Genomic DNA, 17,057 nt, shown 5'->3' with positions numbered 1-17,057 from the left:
GTTACATTTAAAGTAATTATCTTCCATTGTTAGTAAATCCCAAATGATGTTGTATTTTTCAGAGCAGTTTGAACCCTGAGGAGGGGATGGGAGTTGCGTCAGTCAGCATTGCCTATTCATGCATTATCCTGTCCTCTATGTTTCTCACACCAAGCCTTATAAGATACTTGGGCTGCAAATTGGCTATTTTTGCAGCTATGTGATCTATACAGTTTGAAGCTTCTTTCCAGAATGGTATGATGATCTTACCCTCAGTGAGCCCAGTCATACAGTAGATCAATTCAATCTAATAAAGACAATAGAACTACTGTCAAGATCTTTGTTTTGCAAAAAGCAGCTGCTTACTGAGTTGTTTTCGTTCAGGGCGAGCCTGATCCCAGTCTCAGTGATAATTGGTTTGGGAGGATCTCACTGTGGTCTGCTGTCAGAACATATCTCATCACTATTGGCAACCTGTAGGCAGAAGAAGTCAAAACTAAAAAGTCAGGATGTAATCAATCACTACTTTGGTATATTTTTCCTCTTGTACCAGTTGTCTTCTGTATGGGGAAATCTGATGTCTTCCCTTATATTTGGCCAAGATACAAGCACATGTAACTAAACCTTCTAACAACCTGTGCAGTGTTCATAAATGTTATATAGTTCACCATAAAAATACAGATAAATATATAAATGATAAACTTCCCATAAAGAGATACAGCTTCATTTCCTTACTGATTGTGTCTCACAGATACGTGACCTGTCTCTCTCTCCTCACAGTGAGTGTAACTCAAGGTGAAGATCAGCTCTGTGGAGTGGCCAGTTGTAGAAGCTCTAGTGCAGTAATTTGTTACTGTAATTTGTTACTACAGTTGAAGTCGGAAGTTTACATACACCTTGGCCAAATACATTTAAACTCAGTTATTCACAATTCCTGACATTTAATCCTCGTAGAAATTCCCTGTTTTAGGTCAGTTAGGACCATCACTTTATTTTAAGAATGTGAAATGTCAGAATAATAGTAGAGAGAATGATTTATTTCATTTTTTCTTTATTTCATCACATTCCCAGTGGGTCAGAAGTTTACATACACTCAATTAGTATTTGGTAACATTGCCTTTAAATTGTTTAACTTGGGTCAAACGTTTCGGGTAGCCTTCCACAAGCTTCCCACAATAAATTGGGTGAATTTTGGCCCATTCCTCCTGACAGAGCTGGTGTAACTGAGTCAGGTTTGTAGGCCTCCTTGCTTGCACACGCTTTTTCAGTTCTGCCCACACATTTTCTATAGGATTGAGGTCAGGGCTTTGTGATGGCCACAACTTTGGAAGTATGCTTGGGGTCATTGTCCATTTGGAATACCCATTTGCCACCAAGCTTTAACTTCCAACTTTTCGTTCAGGGCGAGCCTAATCCCAGTCTCAGTGATCATTGGTTTGGGAGGATCTCACTGTGGTCTGCTGTCAGAACATATCTCATCACTATTGGCAACCTGTAGGCAGAAGAAGTCAAAACAAAAATTCAGGAAGTAATCAATCACTATTTTGGTATATTTTTCCTCTCGTACCAGTTGTCTTCTGTATGGGGAAATACATGTATGATGTCTTCCCTTATATTTGGCCAAGATACAAGCACATGTAACTAAACCTTCTAACAACCTGTGCAGTGTTCATAAATGTTATATGGCTTGCCATAAAAATGCAGTCAAATATATAAATGATCAACTTCCCATAAAGAGATAAAGCTTCATATCCTTTCTTATTGTGTCTCACAGATACGTGATGGCCACAACTTTGGAAGTATGCTTGGGGTCATTGTCCATTTGGAAAACCCATTTGCCACCAAGCTTTAACTTCCTGACTGATGTCTTGAGATGTTGCTTCAATATATCCACATAATTTCCTTCCTCATGATGCCATCTATTTTGTGAAGCGCACCAGTCCCTCCTGCAGCAAAGCACCCCCACAGCATGATGCTGCCACCCCCATGCTTCACGGTTGAGATGCTGTTCTTCGGCTTGCAAGCCTTCCCCTTTTTCCTCCAAACATAACGATGGTCATTATGGCCAAACAGTTCTATTTTTGTTTCATCAGACAAGAGGACATTTCTCCAAAAAGTACGATCTTTGTCCCCATGTGCAGTTGCAAACTGTAGTCTGGCTTTCTTATGGCGGTTTTGGAGCAGTGGCTTCTTCCTTGCTGAGCTGCCTTTCAGGTTATGTTGATATAGGACTCGTTTTACTGTGGATATGGATACTTTTGTACCTGTTTCCTCCAGCATCTTCACAAGGTCCTTTTCTGTTGTTCTGGGATTGATTTGCACTTTTCGCACCAAAGTACATTCATCTCTAGGAGACAGAACGCGTCTCCTTCCTGAGCGGTATGACGGCAGCGTGGTCCCATGGTGTTTATACTTGCGTACTATAGTTTGTACAGATGGACGTGGTACCTTCAGGCGTTTGGAAATTGCTCCCAAGGATGAACCAGACTTGTGGAGGTCTACAATGTTTTTTCCCATGATGTCAAGCAAAGAGGCACTGAGTTTGAAGGTAGGCCTTGAAATACATCCACAGGTACACCTCCAATTAACTCAAATGATGTCAATTAGCCAATCAGAAGCTTCTAAAGCCATGACATCATTTTCTGGAATTTTCCAAGCTGTTTAAAGGCACAGCACAGTCAACTTAGTGTATGTAAACTTCTGACCCACTGGAATTGTGATACAGTGAATTATAAGTGAAATAATCTGTCTGTAAACAATTGTTGGAAAAATTCCTTGTGTCATGCACAAAGTAGATGTCCTAACCGACTTGCCAAAACTATAGTTTGTTAACAAGACATTTGTGGAGTGGTTGAAAAACAAGTTTTAATGACTCCAACCTAAGTGTATGTAAACTTCCGACTTCAACTGTAGGTGAGCTGCCCTGTAAAAATGTAAACTGTATGCACATACGGACATTACATCATAGGAGGACATATCTCATGTTTACCCCACTGTAACCGTATCAATCATATGTCAATCACTTAAACAATCACCTCCTCTCGTGTTATACAAACATCACAGCAGAAATATCTACTGTATTTTCTACATGTGTTGACCTTCTGGCAATGATTCTGCTGGCTGCATTCCTGGATAACATAGACAACAACAATAAACTGTACTCTAAGGGTGTCACGATGAGTCATAATGAGTGGACCAAGGCGCAGCGTGATATGCGTACAGCTCTTTAATAGTGTACTAGCAACACGATACAAACAACAAAACGATACGTGAAGTCCTCGGCCATACACAAACCTACACGGAACAAGATCCCACAAATAGCTATGCCAAACAGGCTGCCTAAGTATGGTTCCCAATCAGAGACAACGAGAATCAGCTGCCTCTGATTGGGAACCACCCTGGCCAACATAGATCTACATGATCTAGAACATAACATAGAAAATACAACATAGACAATCCACACCCTGGCTCAACATATAAGAGTCCCCAGAGCCAGGGCGTGACAAAGGGCAACAAAGAGCCCTTATGTACTGTTTTTCTTGCCACGTTCAAATAACTTCGAGATAAGAGACAACTTCTTCTCATCCCTTTGACCTCATACATTGATCTGGAGGTGGGTTTCCTTACTGGGGATTACACCAGTGTAAGTTACGATGCACATTTCCGAAACACTCCTTAAAGCCGACTATAGTAATTAAAACATATTTTAAAATCACAAAAACTATCTAAGACATTTGTTTTGTTCAGGAAAAACCCTGTATCCTTTTAGAATTATGCCACATGTGCTTTGGGAATAAATGTTGTTGGCTATATAATGATTTGATTTGGTGCCACAACTTCCCTATTCTCTATACATTCACAATACACTGGAAGAGAAGCATTATTTCATTTTGTAAGGAGAGACACTGTAAACACCAGATGATCAATTTGAACATATCAACAATTACTTTGTTTATCCACTTTTACTTACTGTATTAACTTAATTCTCTTCCAGCTTCAGTGACACACAGCCCTTATCCTGGGTCTGTTGTTCTGGAGGCCTCACAAAGACCAGCTGCCTGTGTTCTTTGTGTTTCCTGCTCTCTGGGGCATGGCAGATGCTGTGTGGCAGAAACAAATCAATGGTGAGTTACCTTTTTCCTGTAGTCATGACTGTCTTACCTTTATTAATGTGTGACCAACTACAGTGCATTCGTAAAGTATTCAGACCCCTTGACTTGTTCCACATTTTGTTACGTTACAGCCTATTCTAAAATGGATTGCATTAGTTTTTTTTCCCCTCATCAATCTACACACAATACCCCATAATGGCAAAGCGAAAACAGGTTTTTAGAAATATTTGCAAATTAATAAAGAATACAAAACAGAAATACCTTATTTACATAAGTATTCAGACCCTTTGCTATGAGACTCGAAATTGAGCTCAGGTGCATCCTGTTTCCATTGATCATCCTTCAGATGTTTCTACAACTTGATTGGACTCCACCTGTGGTAAATTCAATTGATTGGACATGATTTGGAAAGGCACACACCTGTCTATATATGGTCCCATAGTTGACAGTGCATGTCAGAGCAAAAACCAAGCCATGAGGTCGAAGGAATTGTCCGTGGAGCTCCGAGACAGGATTGTGTCGAGGCACAGATCTGGGTAAGGGTGCCAAAACATTTCTGCAGAATTAAAGGTCCCCAAGAACACAGTGGCCTCCATCATTCTTAAATGGAAGAAGTTTGGAACCACCAAGACTCCTCCTAGAGCTGGCCGCCCGGCCAAACTGAGCAATCGGAGGAGAAGGGCCTTTGTCAGGGAGGTGACCAAGAACCTGATGGTCACTCTGACAGAGCTCCAGAGTTCCTCTGTGGAGATAGGAGAACCTTCCAGAAGGACAACCATCTCTGCAGCACTCCACCAATCAGGCCTTTATGGTAGAGTGGCCAGACGGAAGCCACTCCTAAGTAAAAGGCACATGACAGCCCGCTTGGAGTATGACAAAAGGCACTCAGACCATGAGAAACAGATTTTCTGGTCTGATGAAACCAAAATTGAACTCTTTGGCCTGAATGCCAAGCGTCACGTCTGGCGGAAACCTGGCACCATCCCTACGGTGAAGCATGGTGTTGACAGCATCATGCTGTGGGGATGTTTTTCAGCGGCAGGGACAGGGAGACTAGTCAGGATTGAGGGAAAAATGAACGGACCAAAGTACAGAGAGATACTTGATGACAACCTGCTCCAGAGCGCTCAGGACCTCAGACTATGGCGAAGGTTCACCTTCCAACAGGACAACAACCCTAAGCACACAGCCAAGACAGCGCAGGAGTGGCTTCGGGACACGTCTCTGAAAGACCTTGAGTGGCCCAGCCAGAGCCCGGACTTGAACCCAATCGAACATCTCTGGAGAGACCTGAAAATAGCTGTGCAGCGACACTCCCCAATTCACATGACAGAGCTTGAGATGATCTGCAGAGAAGAATGGGAGAAACTCCCCAAATACAGGTGTGCCAAGCTTGTAGTGTCATACCCAAGAAGACTTGAGGCTGTAATCACTGCCAACGGTGCTTCAACAAAGTACTGAGTAAAGGGTCTGAATACTTATGTAAATGGAATATTTCAGTTTTTTATTTTGTATAAATTTGCAAACGTTTCTAAAAACCTGTTTTTGCATCGTCATTATGGGGTATTGTGTGTATATTGACGAGGGAAAAAACTATTTAATCAATTTTAGAATAAGGCTGTAACGTAACAAAATGTGGAAAAAGTGAAGGGGTCTGAATACTTTCCGAAGGCACTGAATCCAGGTCACCCACATGCCGCAAGACTGTTAGCCCTTTGAGCTAAAAGACTGTGCTGTGCATTTACTCTGGACGCTAACACACTTCTCAGGCAAGGTTACTGACCTGTCCATAGTTCACTGAACCACCGATGTAACGACTTCTACCGGCTGTTCAGATGGAACAAAAAATGTAAGATGTCTTAAAATTTTTCAGCATTCTATGGAGTTCTTTTAAATGAACAGAAGGAGGCAGCATTTGCTAACAATTGACTGTGAGAGTCAGTGGGATTTGTAGTGTTTTATGCTCTCAGCAACTTCATCTCTGGATATCAAGCTCTACAATCTGGCTGGAGTTCTACTTGTGGCAGTTGTACTCTATGGTTGGGTGGAATTCAACGAGAGAAGAAATCCTACACAAAGAAAGGGGAAAACAAAGTCCAAACCATAGAGGGATAATACATTAACCTGACCACAGAAACTTCAAGACTGTAGTAGAATTCTACAAATCTTGTCTGTATTAAATAGTCAATGTGGAATACAGCGCTTGTATAAATAGATATGTATGAGAAATATACATTCCATTTTGAATATGTAAAGTATAGGTTATATAGCTGACCCTTATTGGGTCAACATGGTTCTTTTTACATGGTTTAAATAGTGTATTATTGTCTGTTAACTGATGTTACCAGCTACCAATGTATTTCGGTATGAATGTGTGTAGAAAAAACAACAACTTAAACTTCATGTATTCAGTATTCACCAGTAAAAGTGGAAGTGGAAAAAGCATTTTTTCGGTAAATCGTTGAGGCTATGTGAATATAATCTGTCTTCAAATGTAGGCTACATCGATTGTTACTTTAGGCTATACTGAATCATGAAAAAGTGACCTCCACCTGTCCTGCTCGAGCCACACATGATAGGCTACACTATCTTTCGCGCGCAGTGGGGTCTCCTAGCAACACAGATGACAGGCAGGTGTGTGGGTCTTAATAAAACTGGCTGAACTGAAGAAAGCTCGGGACCAGGAGACAGGTGCCTGTGTTTAAAAGGAAGGGATATCTCATCAAGGTAGGTAGAATGTAAATGCAATATTGGACAATTTCAGTGAGATGTGTAATCGAGGTTAATTAATCATATGTTGAATTCTAAAGCCCATGTGTGAAGCCTACTAGACTGGTTCGTTGCAACTGCCAGTCTCTCTGTTCCAGCTATTGTAGCCTATTGGCACATGACACGAAGTAGGAGTGGAATGTTATAGAGACTGGTACCCAGCACGGAGTACAAGGAGTGGAATGTTACAAAGACTGGTACCAAGACTAGAAGCTTGCAGCCTAGGTTTGATTACATAGGAACAAAATTATTTGCATTGCAATGATTGTTTTCAATTAAAATTAAAATGTCTTCACAAATTTTATTAGCAAAGAGCAATTTCTAAGCAAGAATTTTGCTAGGACTGTCTGGGAGTGGTCTGATAGCAACAGTTTACCTTACAAGTCAGGAATAAACTGTGACTCATTTTGTACCCCCATCAATATTATGATCATGTTGTTGTTTTTCATTGAAGGATCAGACTGTTGCTTCCCTGGTATGGCCGCGGGGGTGTGTGGCCCCACACCCCTGGTGTTCCGGCTACATGAGGGCGCCCCAGAGCTGGTGAGAGAGGTACTGCTGGAGAGAGGCTGGGAGGAGTATGACGAGCAGGAGCAGGAGGAGGGAGACTGGAACCTCTATTGGCGCGCCTCAGCCTTCCACAACTCGGACTATGAGAACATCCTGCCCTGGCAGAGACTCAACCATCACCCCAAGACTGTGGGCATCACCCGCAAGGATTGCCTGGCCAGAAACCTGAAGAGAATGAGAGGGACGTTCGGCTCAGGTATTTACAACTTCAGCCCGACAACTTTCATCCTCCCGAATGATTACACCAGGTTTCTGGCAGAGTACACCAAGCATCGTCTGAAGAATGGAGGCAGGTCAGGGTATTGGATCTGCAAGCCAGTGGATCTATCAAAAGGCAGGGGCATCTTTCTCTTTGAGGACATCAAAGACTTGGTGTATGACTCCTCAGTGATAGTTCAGAGATACATCAGCAATCCTTTCCTCATCTCAGGGTACAAATTTGACCTTCGGATCTATGTTTGTGTGAAAAGTTTTCAGCCTCTAACCATATACATGCATCAGGACGGATTGGTACGCTTTGCGACTGAGAAATACAATTTGTCCTCTTTGGACAACCTTTATTCTCATCTGACCAACACGAGCATCAATAAGTTTGGCCCCTTCTACACAACAGACAAAGAGAGAGTGGGACAAGGATGTAAGTGGACTATGAGTAAATTCCGCTGCTTTCTTCATAGCCAAGGTATCAATGAACTGCTCCTCTGGCAAAAGATCAACAACATTGTCACACTAACTTTGCTCACCATAGCCCCTTCCGTACCTTCCAGTCCCAACAGTGTTGAGCTCTTTGGGTTTGACATCCTAATTGATGCCAAATATAAGCCATGGCTACTAGAGGTTAACTACAGCCCTGCTCTTACTATCGACTGCCAAGCAGACGTGACAGTCAAGAAAGGACTTCTCAATGACCTGGTTGATCTGATGAACTACAAGTCCATGGACAGCGTTAGACAGAGAGGATATCTCAAACAGAACTACAAACGCCCCTGCTATCTAGGCAGCCAGTCTCTGCAGTCCCCAGTGCTGTTGCTCACCAAGTCTATGTGTGAGCACCACCCAGCAAACAAGAGAAGTCACAGCATCCACTCTACGTTTTCTGACAGTATGAGATACTTTCCATCAGTTGAGATGAACCGGATCCGCTCTGCAAGGAATTGCATAAGCGACACCACTGGCTCGGCTTTGAATCCAATACTCATCCAACATTCAAAGACTGCAGCTGTAACTGGAAACAGAAAGACACGTCTGGTGCTCTCACAGATGACAGAGGCCATCCAGTGGTCTGAGGTTACAGACGTAGAGTCAGAGTTTGATGACAGAGACCTGTCAACACTTGTTAGCCCATGGCAGGCCTTAAGGCAACCAGCCGTGGGCTGCAGTAAGCTACCTGCCATTCACATTCAAAAGTACAAGACTCCTAAATTCCCATGGGACCCTAAAAGCCAAGATAAGAGCACCGCACCACTCCGTGTGGGAGACTTCATACTGACGTTTCCTTTCAATGAGGTCACACTGAAGGCGTCGCGGGACAAGCTCAACGTTAAGACTGCAGTCCACGAGGTTCACAAGCTCATCACCCAGCTAGCATTAGGTTGTAGCCACAAACAGAAGAGAGGGAGGGAAGATGAGTTGGATATATGCAAAGAGAAAAATTATTTTGGGTCTTTGTTTTGGGGACCTATGAACCCTCCTCTGCTTAGTGAGTGCCACTTGTCAAACTAACTGAGCAACTGAACATTTTTGGAATAAAGCTTTTGGAATAATTTATTATTAGCACAGCTTGAACATTAATGTCTAAAAACACAAAAGTATACAGTATAAACACACATTATATGGAAAAGCAACCTTGTAATTTGACCACAATTTCAAAATAATTTTTTTTGTATCTATACTGAACAAAAATATAAATGCAACATGCAACAATTTCAAAGATTTTACTGAGTTCATATAAGGAAATCAGTCAATTTAAATACATTCATTAGACCCTAATCAATGGATTTCACATGACTGGGTAGGGATGCAGCCATGGGTGGGCCTTGGAGGGAATAGGCCCACCCACTTGGCAGCCAGGCCCACCCACTGGGGAGCCACTCGCCAATCAGAATGAGTTTTTCCCCACAAAAGGGCTTTATTACAGACAGAAACACTCCTCAGCAGGAAACCGGGCCCAGGTCAATAAGTTATTAGCCCTACCCTACATGTCAGTCTTGTTGTTTGAGAGGCAAGGGATATGTGGGGACCTCATGAATAATCTGTAATTCTGTGCAACATAAGAATCCTGCTGACACAAATGAAGAGGTCAAGAAGGTTATAACATTGCCATGCAAAAATAAGAAATATATTCCTTCAAGAGAGCAGTATGGACATTCAAAGATCTCTACAAAATAGTTTCAACGCAAATGTATTGTATTGATTAGTATTACTTATTTAGTGTACAATGAATAATAAACATACACAATTTAAAAATGTCTGTTTACATACAAGCACTTAGAAAATGATCAAATATTCCACAATAAAATAGCTACAGTCAAACACAATGTAGCATTGCTAATTTGGAATAAAGGCTTGAAAAACATAAACATCTGTTCTTCATTTCTTATCCATTATGATAATGCCATCCTTGTCCTTAATGCGTACTCTGCCCGAGGGGAACTTGGTCTCTTGCCTTCCATTGGAATACACTGTCTTCACTGTTCCATCAGGGTATTCCCTCCGCTTGTACTGGGACGCATGGATCTCTCTTTGGCCATTGTTGAACTCCACTGTTTTCTCCCCACTTCTACAGATTCAGCACGCACACACGCACGCACACACACACACACACACACACACACACCCCCACACACACACACACACATGCACACAAACACACACACACACACACACACACACACACACATCACACACACACACACACACACACACACACACACACACAAACATACACACACAAAATATAAAAATGCAGCAGTTGTTAAGATTTTTACCCTACATAAAATAGAGGCAAGTACTGTATGTGTATCTTACTCTGAGAGCTTGACAACTGTTCCATCTGGGAAGATGCTCTCCTCTCTGCCGCCAGGATAGAGGTACTTTATCGTCTGATCTGGGAAAACGATCTCCCTCTTTCCATCAGGGTGGTGTTTCTCTACAGACAACATTAATAAATTTTTTGTTATTTGTGTCTATGCCTGGTCACCCTGAAAATATACACAAATGTATGTGGACACCTGCTCATTGAACATCTCATTCCAAAATCAAGGGCATTAATATGGAGTTGGTCCCCCCTTTGCTGCTATAACAGCCTCCACTCTTCTGGGAAGGCTTTCCACTAGATGTTGGAACATTGTTGCAGGGACTTGCTTCCATTCAGCCACAAGAGCATTAGTGAGGTCGGGCACTGATGTTGGGCGATTAGGCCTGGCTGGCAGTCGGCATTCCAATTCCTCCCAAAGGTGTTCAATGGGGTTGAGGCCAGTCAAGTTCTTCCACACCGATCTCGACAAACCATTTCTGTATGGACCTTGCTTTGTGCACGGGGGCATTGTCATGCTGGAACAGGAAAGGGCCTTCCCCAAACTGTTGCCACAAAGTTGGAAGCACAGAATCGTCTAGAATGTCATTGTATGCTGCAACGTTAAGATTTCCCTTCAGTGGGACTAAGGGCCCTAGCCCGAACCATGAAAAACAGCCCCACCATTATTCCTCCTCCACCAAACTTTACAGTTGGCACTATGCATTCTGGCAGGTAGCGTTCTCCTGGCATCCGCCAAACCCAGATTTGTACGTCAGACTGCCAGATGGTGAAGCGTGATTCATCACTCCAGAGAACCTGTTTCCACTGCTCCAGAGTCCAATGGTGGCGAGCTTTACACCATTCCAGCCGACGCTTGGCATTGCCCACGGTAATTTTAGGCTTGTGTGCAGCTGCTCTGCCATGGAAACCCATTTCATGAAGCTCCCGGCGAACAGTTCTTGTGCTGACGTTGCTTCCAGAGGCAGAGGATTTTTACGCGCTACGTACTTCAGCATTCGGCGGTCCTGTTCTGTGAACTTGTGTGGCCTACCACTTCACCGCAGAGCCAACTGGGCAGCTCTAGCAGGGCAGAAATTTGACGAACTGACTTGTTGGAAAGGTGGCATCCTATGACGGTGCCACGTTGAAAGTCACTGAGCTCTTCAGTAGGAGCCATTCTACTGCCAATGTTTGTCTATGGAGATTGCATGGTTGTGTGCTAGAATTTATACACCAGTCAGCAACAGGTGTGGCTGAAATAGCCAAATCCACTAATTTGAAGGGTTGTCCACATACATTTGGCCATGTAGTGTATATCAGATTAGAGCTTTCTTAAAAATATTACCCATCTGCTTGTTTGGAAATTGCAGGACCTCCAAACCAGTTGGGTATGTGGTGTGAGTTGTATGTGCATCAGCATAGTAGTACACCTATCAAAGAGAAACAATGGAGTTATAAAAAATAGAGTTATGAAAATGCACATCTCTTTAAAGAGCAAATCCGCATTTGGGGAAACAGCGCCACTGTTCGCCCCCCCACCGGCGCCTTTGTTATTGGTTTTATTTTGTTGATGAAATGGAGAAGAGGAGCATCCGGCAGCGTGGTAAAAAACAATGCATGACATATTCTGCTGTTCTATCACGTGTGCAATGATGTCCGAGGGGATTTTTTTGTTGTTGTTTGCAGTAATTTCTTTGTTGTTTCACCAATTAAGGATTCCAGCTTTAAGGCATTAGTTAGAGTTTAAATACTGGCATAGTCCCCAATACGACATAGGACTCACCACTTTTCCATCCGCCAGAATGTGTTTGACATCTCCATTGAAGAATGTGACAGTTACTGACTTCTGGTCAGCAGTGATCTCTTTTCTAGTTCCATTGCGGAATGTAAATACACGCCAGCCATTGGAGAGAAGTTGTTCTATCTGTGTATCAGAGCAATATCATGGCATCTTGGTGCGTTATTACTATTTCACTATGAGTGGTAACTCTGTGAGTGGGCTACTTCGGAATTGCTGAAATGAAACTTCAATGAAAAGGCAGAAAATGATATACTTCATACAAGTACTTGTTCAAAGAAATAACAACATAGGGGAATTTTCCTACCTTACCATCTGGATAGTGTATTTCTTCACACACGTCATTGTTTATGCCCTTGTGTGTTGTGTGGGGGGAGTTACCACTCATCGCTGCTGGATTACAATGTGGTTCCTGTAATTAAAGGGATTGCTAAAGCTGTCAAAGATGGTCCAAGACCTTGGCAAGAAACTACAGTATCTCAGAAACACAGCCATTCAAACAGACAGCCTAGCGGTTAAGAGCCTTGGGACAGTAACCGAAAGGTTGCTGGGTCGAAATCCCAGAGCCGACTACAGTTGGTGAAAAATATGTAAATGTGCCTTTGAGCAAGGCGCTTAACCCCAATTGCTCCTGTAAGTCGCTCTGGATAAGAGCGTCTGCTAAATGACTTAAATGTAAAATGTTTGAAGTGAGCAAGTTAACAATCTATCTATGTAGAATGGGTTATTTCAGTAACATTAGTTGAATGATTACTATACACATCAGAACCTCTGCTAGGCTAAGAGGCCGGATAAACGAAGGTTTCACTTCATTACCATGTGTTCTGACTCTGAGCAGGAGTATTTGCTGACTGATGGAGTGGCACTCCTGCTCTGTTGACCTTTCATCTCCTTTTCCACTGACCGACCCAAACCCTGAGGACAGCGAGAATTAATGGGCTATTTCATAGTGGTTGTTTGTTACATGTAGCATTGTGTTACAATCGACTGATGCTGTCTGAGTACCATGTTACAGACATAGATTAGTACCTGATCTCTATTGCTCTCACGCTGTTTTAACAGGTAGTCATTTGTGTGATGGGTGTCCTCAGAACTGCCTGAATTTGATGAAAGGCCCTCTGTTGTGAATTAAATTAACATAATTACCAAATCAATTGATTGAATGTATAGTAAGCACAGAACAGACTAGAGTACTTACTTAATGAGGCAGGTCCCCAATACCTTGTGCCTTGAGCATTGGTGTGATAGTTGTGATAAGGCTAAAGAAAGAATCAAGTCACATGATAATTATAAACAGTAGACCTCTTATTTGATGCTTCTAATGAGGAAGAGATACAAAGAACATCCGTTAGTCTAAATTGTTAATAAGGGACTTTAGGCTACTGTACATTTTCGTTTGCAATATACAATATGTTTAGCTGGCTTTGATGACCTATGAAAGCGTCACATGCCGTTTTAAAGACAACCTTTTGTCCAGTTTGGATGAAATTGCATTTTAACTGTGCTTGCTCCATCTATTATTGAACCTTGGTTCAAAAGTGTTCATACATTATGAAGAAGGAAAAACTATTGAAAAGTAAAATCAGGTTTTAACACTTAAGTTTCTAAGAATTGGCAATGAGTATATTCATTACACAGTATAAATAATGAATAATGGGCAGAGTCACTAATCTGACATGGCCCATTGTAAATCGCTATAAATTATTAGTGGTGTGCTTAAAGACCACTTCAGACCATTTTATACTTGAATAACTTGATACTAATTAAATTAGCATAACAAGTTGACTGCAGTCAGACAGAGATGCCTATCTCAGACAAACCTTGAAATAAAATACAACATTTACCTCTAAAATGGTAAATGGTGCAGTGAGCTGAAAATACAATGTCAGGTTGATCTGAATCACATGTAAAATACAGTACTGTACACAAATCAATGGCCTTCAGGTTTCTATGTTTGTTTTAAACAGAATGCATTACTTGATTGTTTACCAGACTGATATAAGATGCATACTGACTGTGTCCACTTTACTGTAAGCTGCTCTCTTCTGGACAGGTGGTGTGTTGAATGCAGGAGTGGCACTTCTGCTGTGGACAACTGAAGGAGCTGGGTCAGAAACCATATGTGACAATTTTCTTTGTTCAGGAATCTGAGGAACAAATATCGATATTATAGACATATTATAACATCCACTATTCTGGTTGATGCCCCTCTATCTACTGTATTAGTGTAGTTACTTCAGGGTATTTTGTGAACTGTTCTTTCATAATGGAAAAGGTTAGGACTAGTGTTGCAAAATTCTGTGAACTTTCAATAAATTCCTTGGTTTTCCCCGAAATCCCGGTTGGACGAAATCTGGAATCCTCCAACCAGGATTTTTGGAAAACAAGGACATTTATTGAAAGTTCCCAGAATTTTGCAACCCTAGTTAGGACTGAGTGAGGTAGAAAGGGCTGATCTTAGATCAGTTAAACCAGCTCTGTTTGATCAATGGAATATTATAACCACAGAGGGGAGCTGTTGGTTGGTTTCTGTAAACTTTTCAAAGGATTTCTGCCCAAATATACAGTTAAATCTCTTAGAAATACAGCCAAAAAGCTATTTCCTGTTAGGATAAAAATGCGAGCCTCATGGCTTTCATATGGTATGTAGCTATACTGTATACAGTAACCGCACCTTGGACTTTGCAGCTGGAAAACTGTCAACTGTTGACCTTCTGGCTGGGTTTCCGTTGTGACTGGAACAACTTGAAGATCTCCTCTCCCTTATCCTCTGACTGGTAACTCTATGAATATCCTCAGATACCTGGGCATATGGATTATATACTGATAGATAATGAGCGCTACTGATGCCTTGATACCACTGATGACTGATACAATCAATGAAAAAAAAAATTGGACACAGAACACTGATGAGGTCAGAAAGTGTTGACGTCATTAGTAGATAAGAGAAGTGTTACAAGTTATTGTATTAACTGACTTAAAGTATGGAATGGGTTAGTAATGGGTTATTACTCAGGGTTCATGGGTTACTCATGGGTTATTACTCAGGTACGGTATGTCTTCTTACAGTGCTCTCTGCCCCTATGTGAGATGCAGTGATTGTGTCAGGACTCCTCCCTGCCACTTGGTGGCAGTGTTCAGGAGCACTGAGCTTGTCACGCAGCTCCACGTTCTCTCTGGTCAGGGCTTCCACCTGGTTCTGAAGAAGATGATGAGCCTGGGACCAGTGGGACTCCCTCTTAGAGAACTGCTCCTGAAGAGCTAGAATCTGCTGCCTGAGATCCTGAGTTCACACACACACACACACACACACACACACACACACACACACACACACACACACACACACACACACACACACACACACACACACACACACACAAACACATACAAACACAGATACAAACACACACACATACACACAAACACACACACAAACACAGAAACAAACACACACACATACATGTATATACAGACATGAAGACACCCACGCATGAACACACACACACCCTGGATGAGAGTGAGACAAACCAACCAATACGGTGGATATTTGACTCGGGTTCACAGTTTGGATGAGTGGGTGTTTGTTTATAAAGCCGTAGGGAAGTTTCTGGTACATTATAAACTGTTACAGATGTGGGATCTTAACTTGACCATTATTGTTGCAGCAAAATAATCCTGCAGCAACAGGATTTTAACGTTTAGTCCATAATGTTGCTTGATCGGTGGTTAGGCTACTAGCTGGACAAAAGTAGGCTACATGAAAAGTGCAATACTGTTAATATAACCGTGTATTAGAGTGGGTTTTCAGTGAATTTATGTAAATCACGAAGCTCATCTGCATTTCCTGCGGCGCCGGAAAATTCTCAGCAACAAAAGTGATCAAATGAAGATCCTTCATCGGTATCATAAGAACAGGACAAGCAAAGGGGATGTGTTTGATTCAGCCATAAAAGGGTAACACTGTTCCATGGTAATGTTAGTCAGTATGAAACTGATAGGCGCTGAGACAGAACGCACCTGACTCCTATGATGCGTCATGACTTACAGTATGTGTACCTCACGGAGATTCATTACTCACTCACAAATGACGTTATATCGATACCAGTTGGGTGACATACAGTAGGTTGTTTTAGGCCTCAAGGCTTTATGAGATTCTGATGGACAGATTTGTTTTACTAAGGGCTATAAAGACTAGATACATAATGACTTTACCTGACCATCACCAACGTCTAGTTTAGGAGGCAACGGCTTATCCTTCAACACCTGGCCTTCTGTATGGGTGAGTGGGGAACCATAACTGCTGTGGTGGCCATCTCTGTCACAGCACTCTATTTGGTCCATTCTCTTTCTGTGTAAAACCGACATTTCAGTGGAAATTAAAGAAAAAAATTATAATTCTGATGCAGAACATGCTAGGTTTCTGACTTCAGGAAGTGCTCAAATTCTTTATAATCTCGTGGATCATGTATCTTCAGTGGTTTTTACATAGTTTGTGTTTAATTTCTCCACCACGTCATCATAATCAGATATGGCACAGACACATTTTCCGGGGAATCACATTATCAAAACTAACCAAACATTTTACCTGAGGAGGTCCATTGCTCTCTCTTGTTCCGCTTTCATTTTGTCCAGCAAATCATGATTCTCCTCTGCTTTTATTCCAAAAAGAGTACCGCTGTGTGGCTTTGACACGGTTTGATTTGCTTGAAGGCGGTTAAAGTGACTGTTAGTAGACAGAAGACCTCTTCAAAGAATAACATGTCATGTAGCATGTAAACTAGTATACATCATTACATGATACATGTCTGTA

General features: G+C 42.0%; 2 protein-coding genes and 1 pseudogene across 2 annotated transcripts in view; 2 read left to right on the top strand and 1 right to left on the bottom strand.

The window, feature by feature from the left end:
- The first annotated feature begins 1,760 nt into the window (after positions 1-1,760).
- LOC121548739 lies at positions 1,761-6,198 on the top strand (annotated as a pseudogene).
- A 1,139-nt stretch (positions 6,199-7,337) lies between these two features.
- Positions 7,338-9,152, top strand: ttll2 (tubulin tyrosine ligase-like family, member 2). The gene has a single exon (XM_041860283.2). The coding sequence runs from the start codon at positions 7,338-7,340 to the stop codon at positions 9,150-9,152; it is 1,815 nt and encodes a 604-aa protein (XP_041716217.2).
- A 376-nt stretch (positions 9,153-9,528) lies between these two features.
- si:ch211-140l13.3 overlaps positions 9,529-17,057 on the bottom strand; it is a 32,590-nt gene continuing 25,061 nt past the window's right edge. The window contains exons 8-20 of the mRNA XM_041860613.2: positions 16,833-16,950; positions 16,460-16,595; positions 15,312-15,527; positions 14,919-15,047; positions 14,260-14,391; positions 13,443-13,503; positions 13,274-13,362; positions 13,061-13,159; positions 12,552-12,656; positions 12,230-12,370; positions 11,792-11,876; positions 10,458-10,578; positions 9,529-10,209 (exon numbers count right to left, since the gene is read on the bottom strand). Of these exons, the coding sequence (XP_041716547.2) occupies positions 10,020-10,209; positions 10,458-10,578; positions 11,792-11,876; positions 12,230-12,370; positions 12,552-12,656; positions 13,061-13,159; positions 13,274-13,362; positions 13,443-13,503; positions 14,260-14,391; positions 14,919-15,047; positions 15,312-15,527; positions 16,460-16,595; positions 16,833-16,950 (1,622 nt within the window). The 3' untranslated portion in view covers positions 9,529-10,019. The remainder of the gene's footprint in view (positions 10,210-10,457; positions 10,579-11,791; positions 11,877-12,229; positions 12,371-12,551; positions 12,657-13,060; positions 13,160-13,273; positions 13,363-13,442; positions 13,504-14,259; positions 14,392-14,918; positions 15,048-15,311; positions 15,528-16,459; positions 16,596-16,832; positions 16,951-17,057) is intronic.

The sequence above is a fragment of the Coregonus clupeaformis genome, chromosome 33 (assembly GCF_020615455.1).
Source record: "Coregonus clupeaformis isolate EN_2021a chromosome 33, ASM2061545v1, whole genome shotgun sequence".
NCBI classification, from domain to species: Eukaryota; Metazoa; Chordata; class Actinopteri; order Salmoniformes; family Salmonidae; genus Coregonus; species Coregonus clupeaformis.
This window is presented reverse-complemented; position numbering and strand designations above follow the sequence as displayed.

What these genes read in the sequence shown, in the direction of transcription:
- ttll2 (XM_041860283.2), top strand. Translation starts at nt 7,338, where the DNA reads ATGGCCGCGGGGGTGTGTGGCCCCACACCCCTGGTGTTCCGGCTACAT.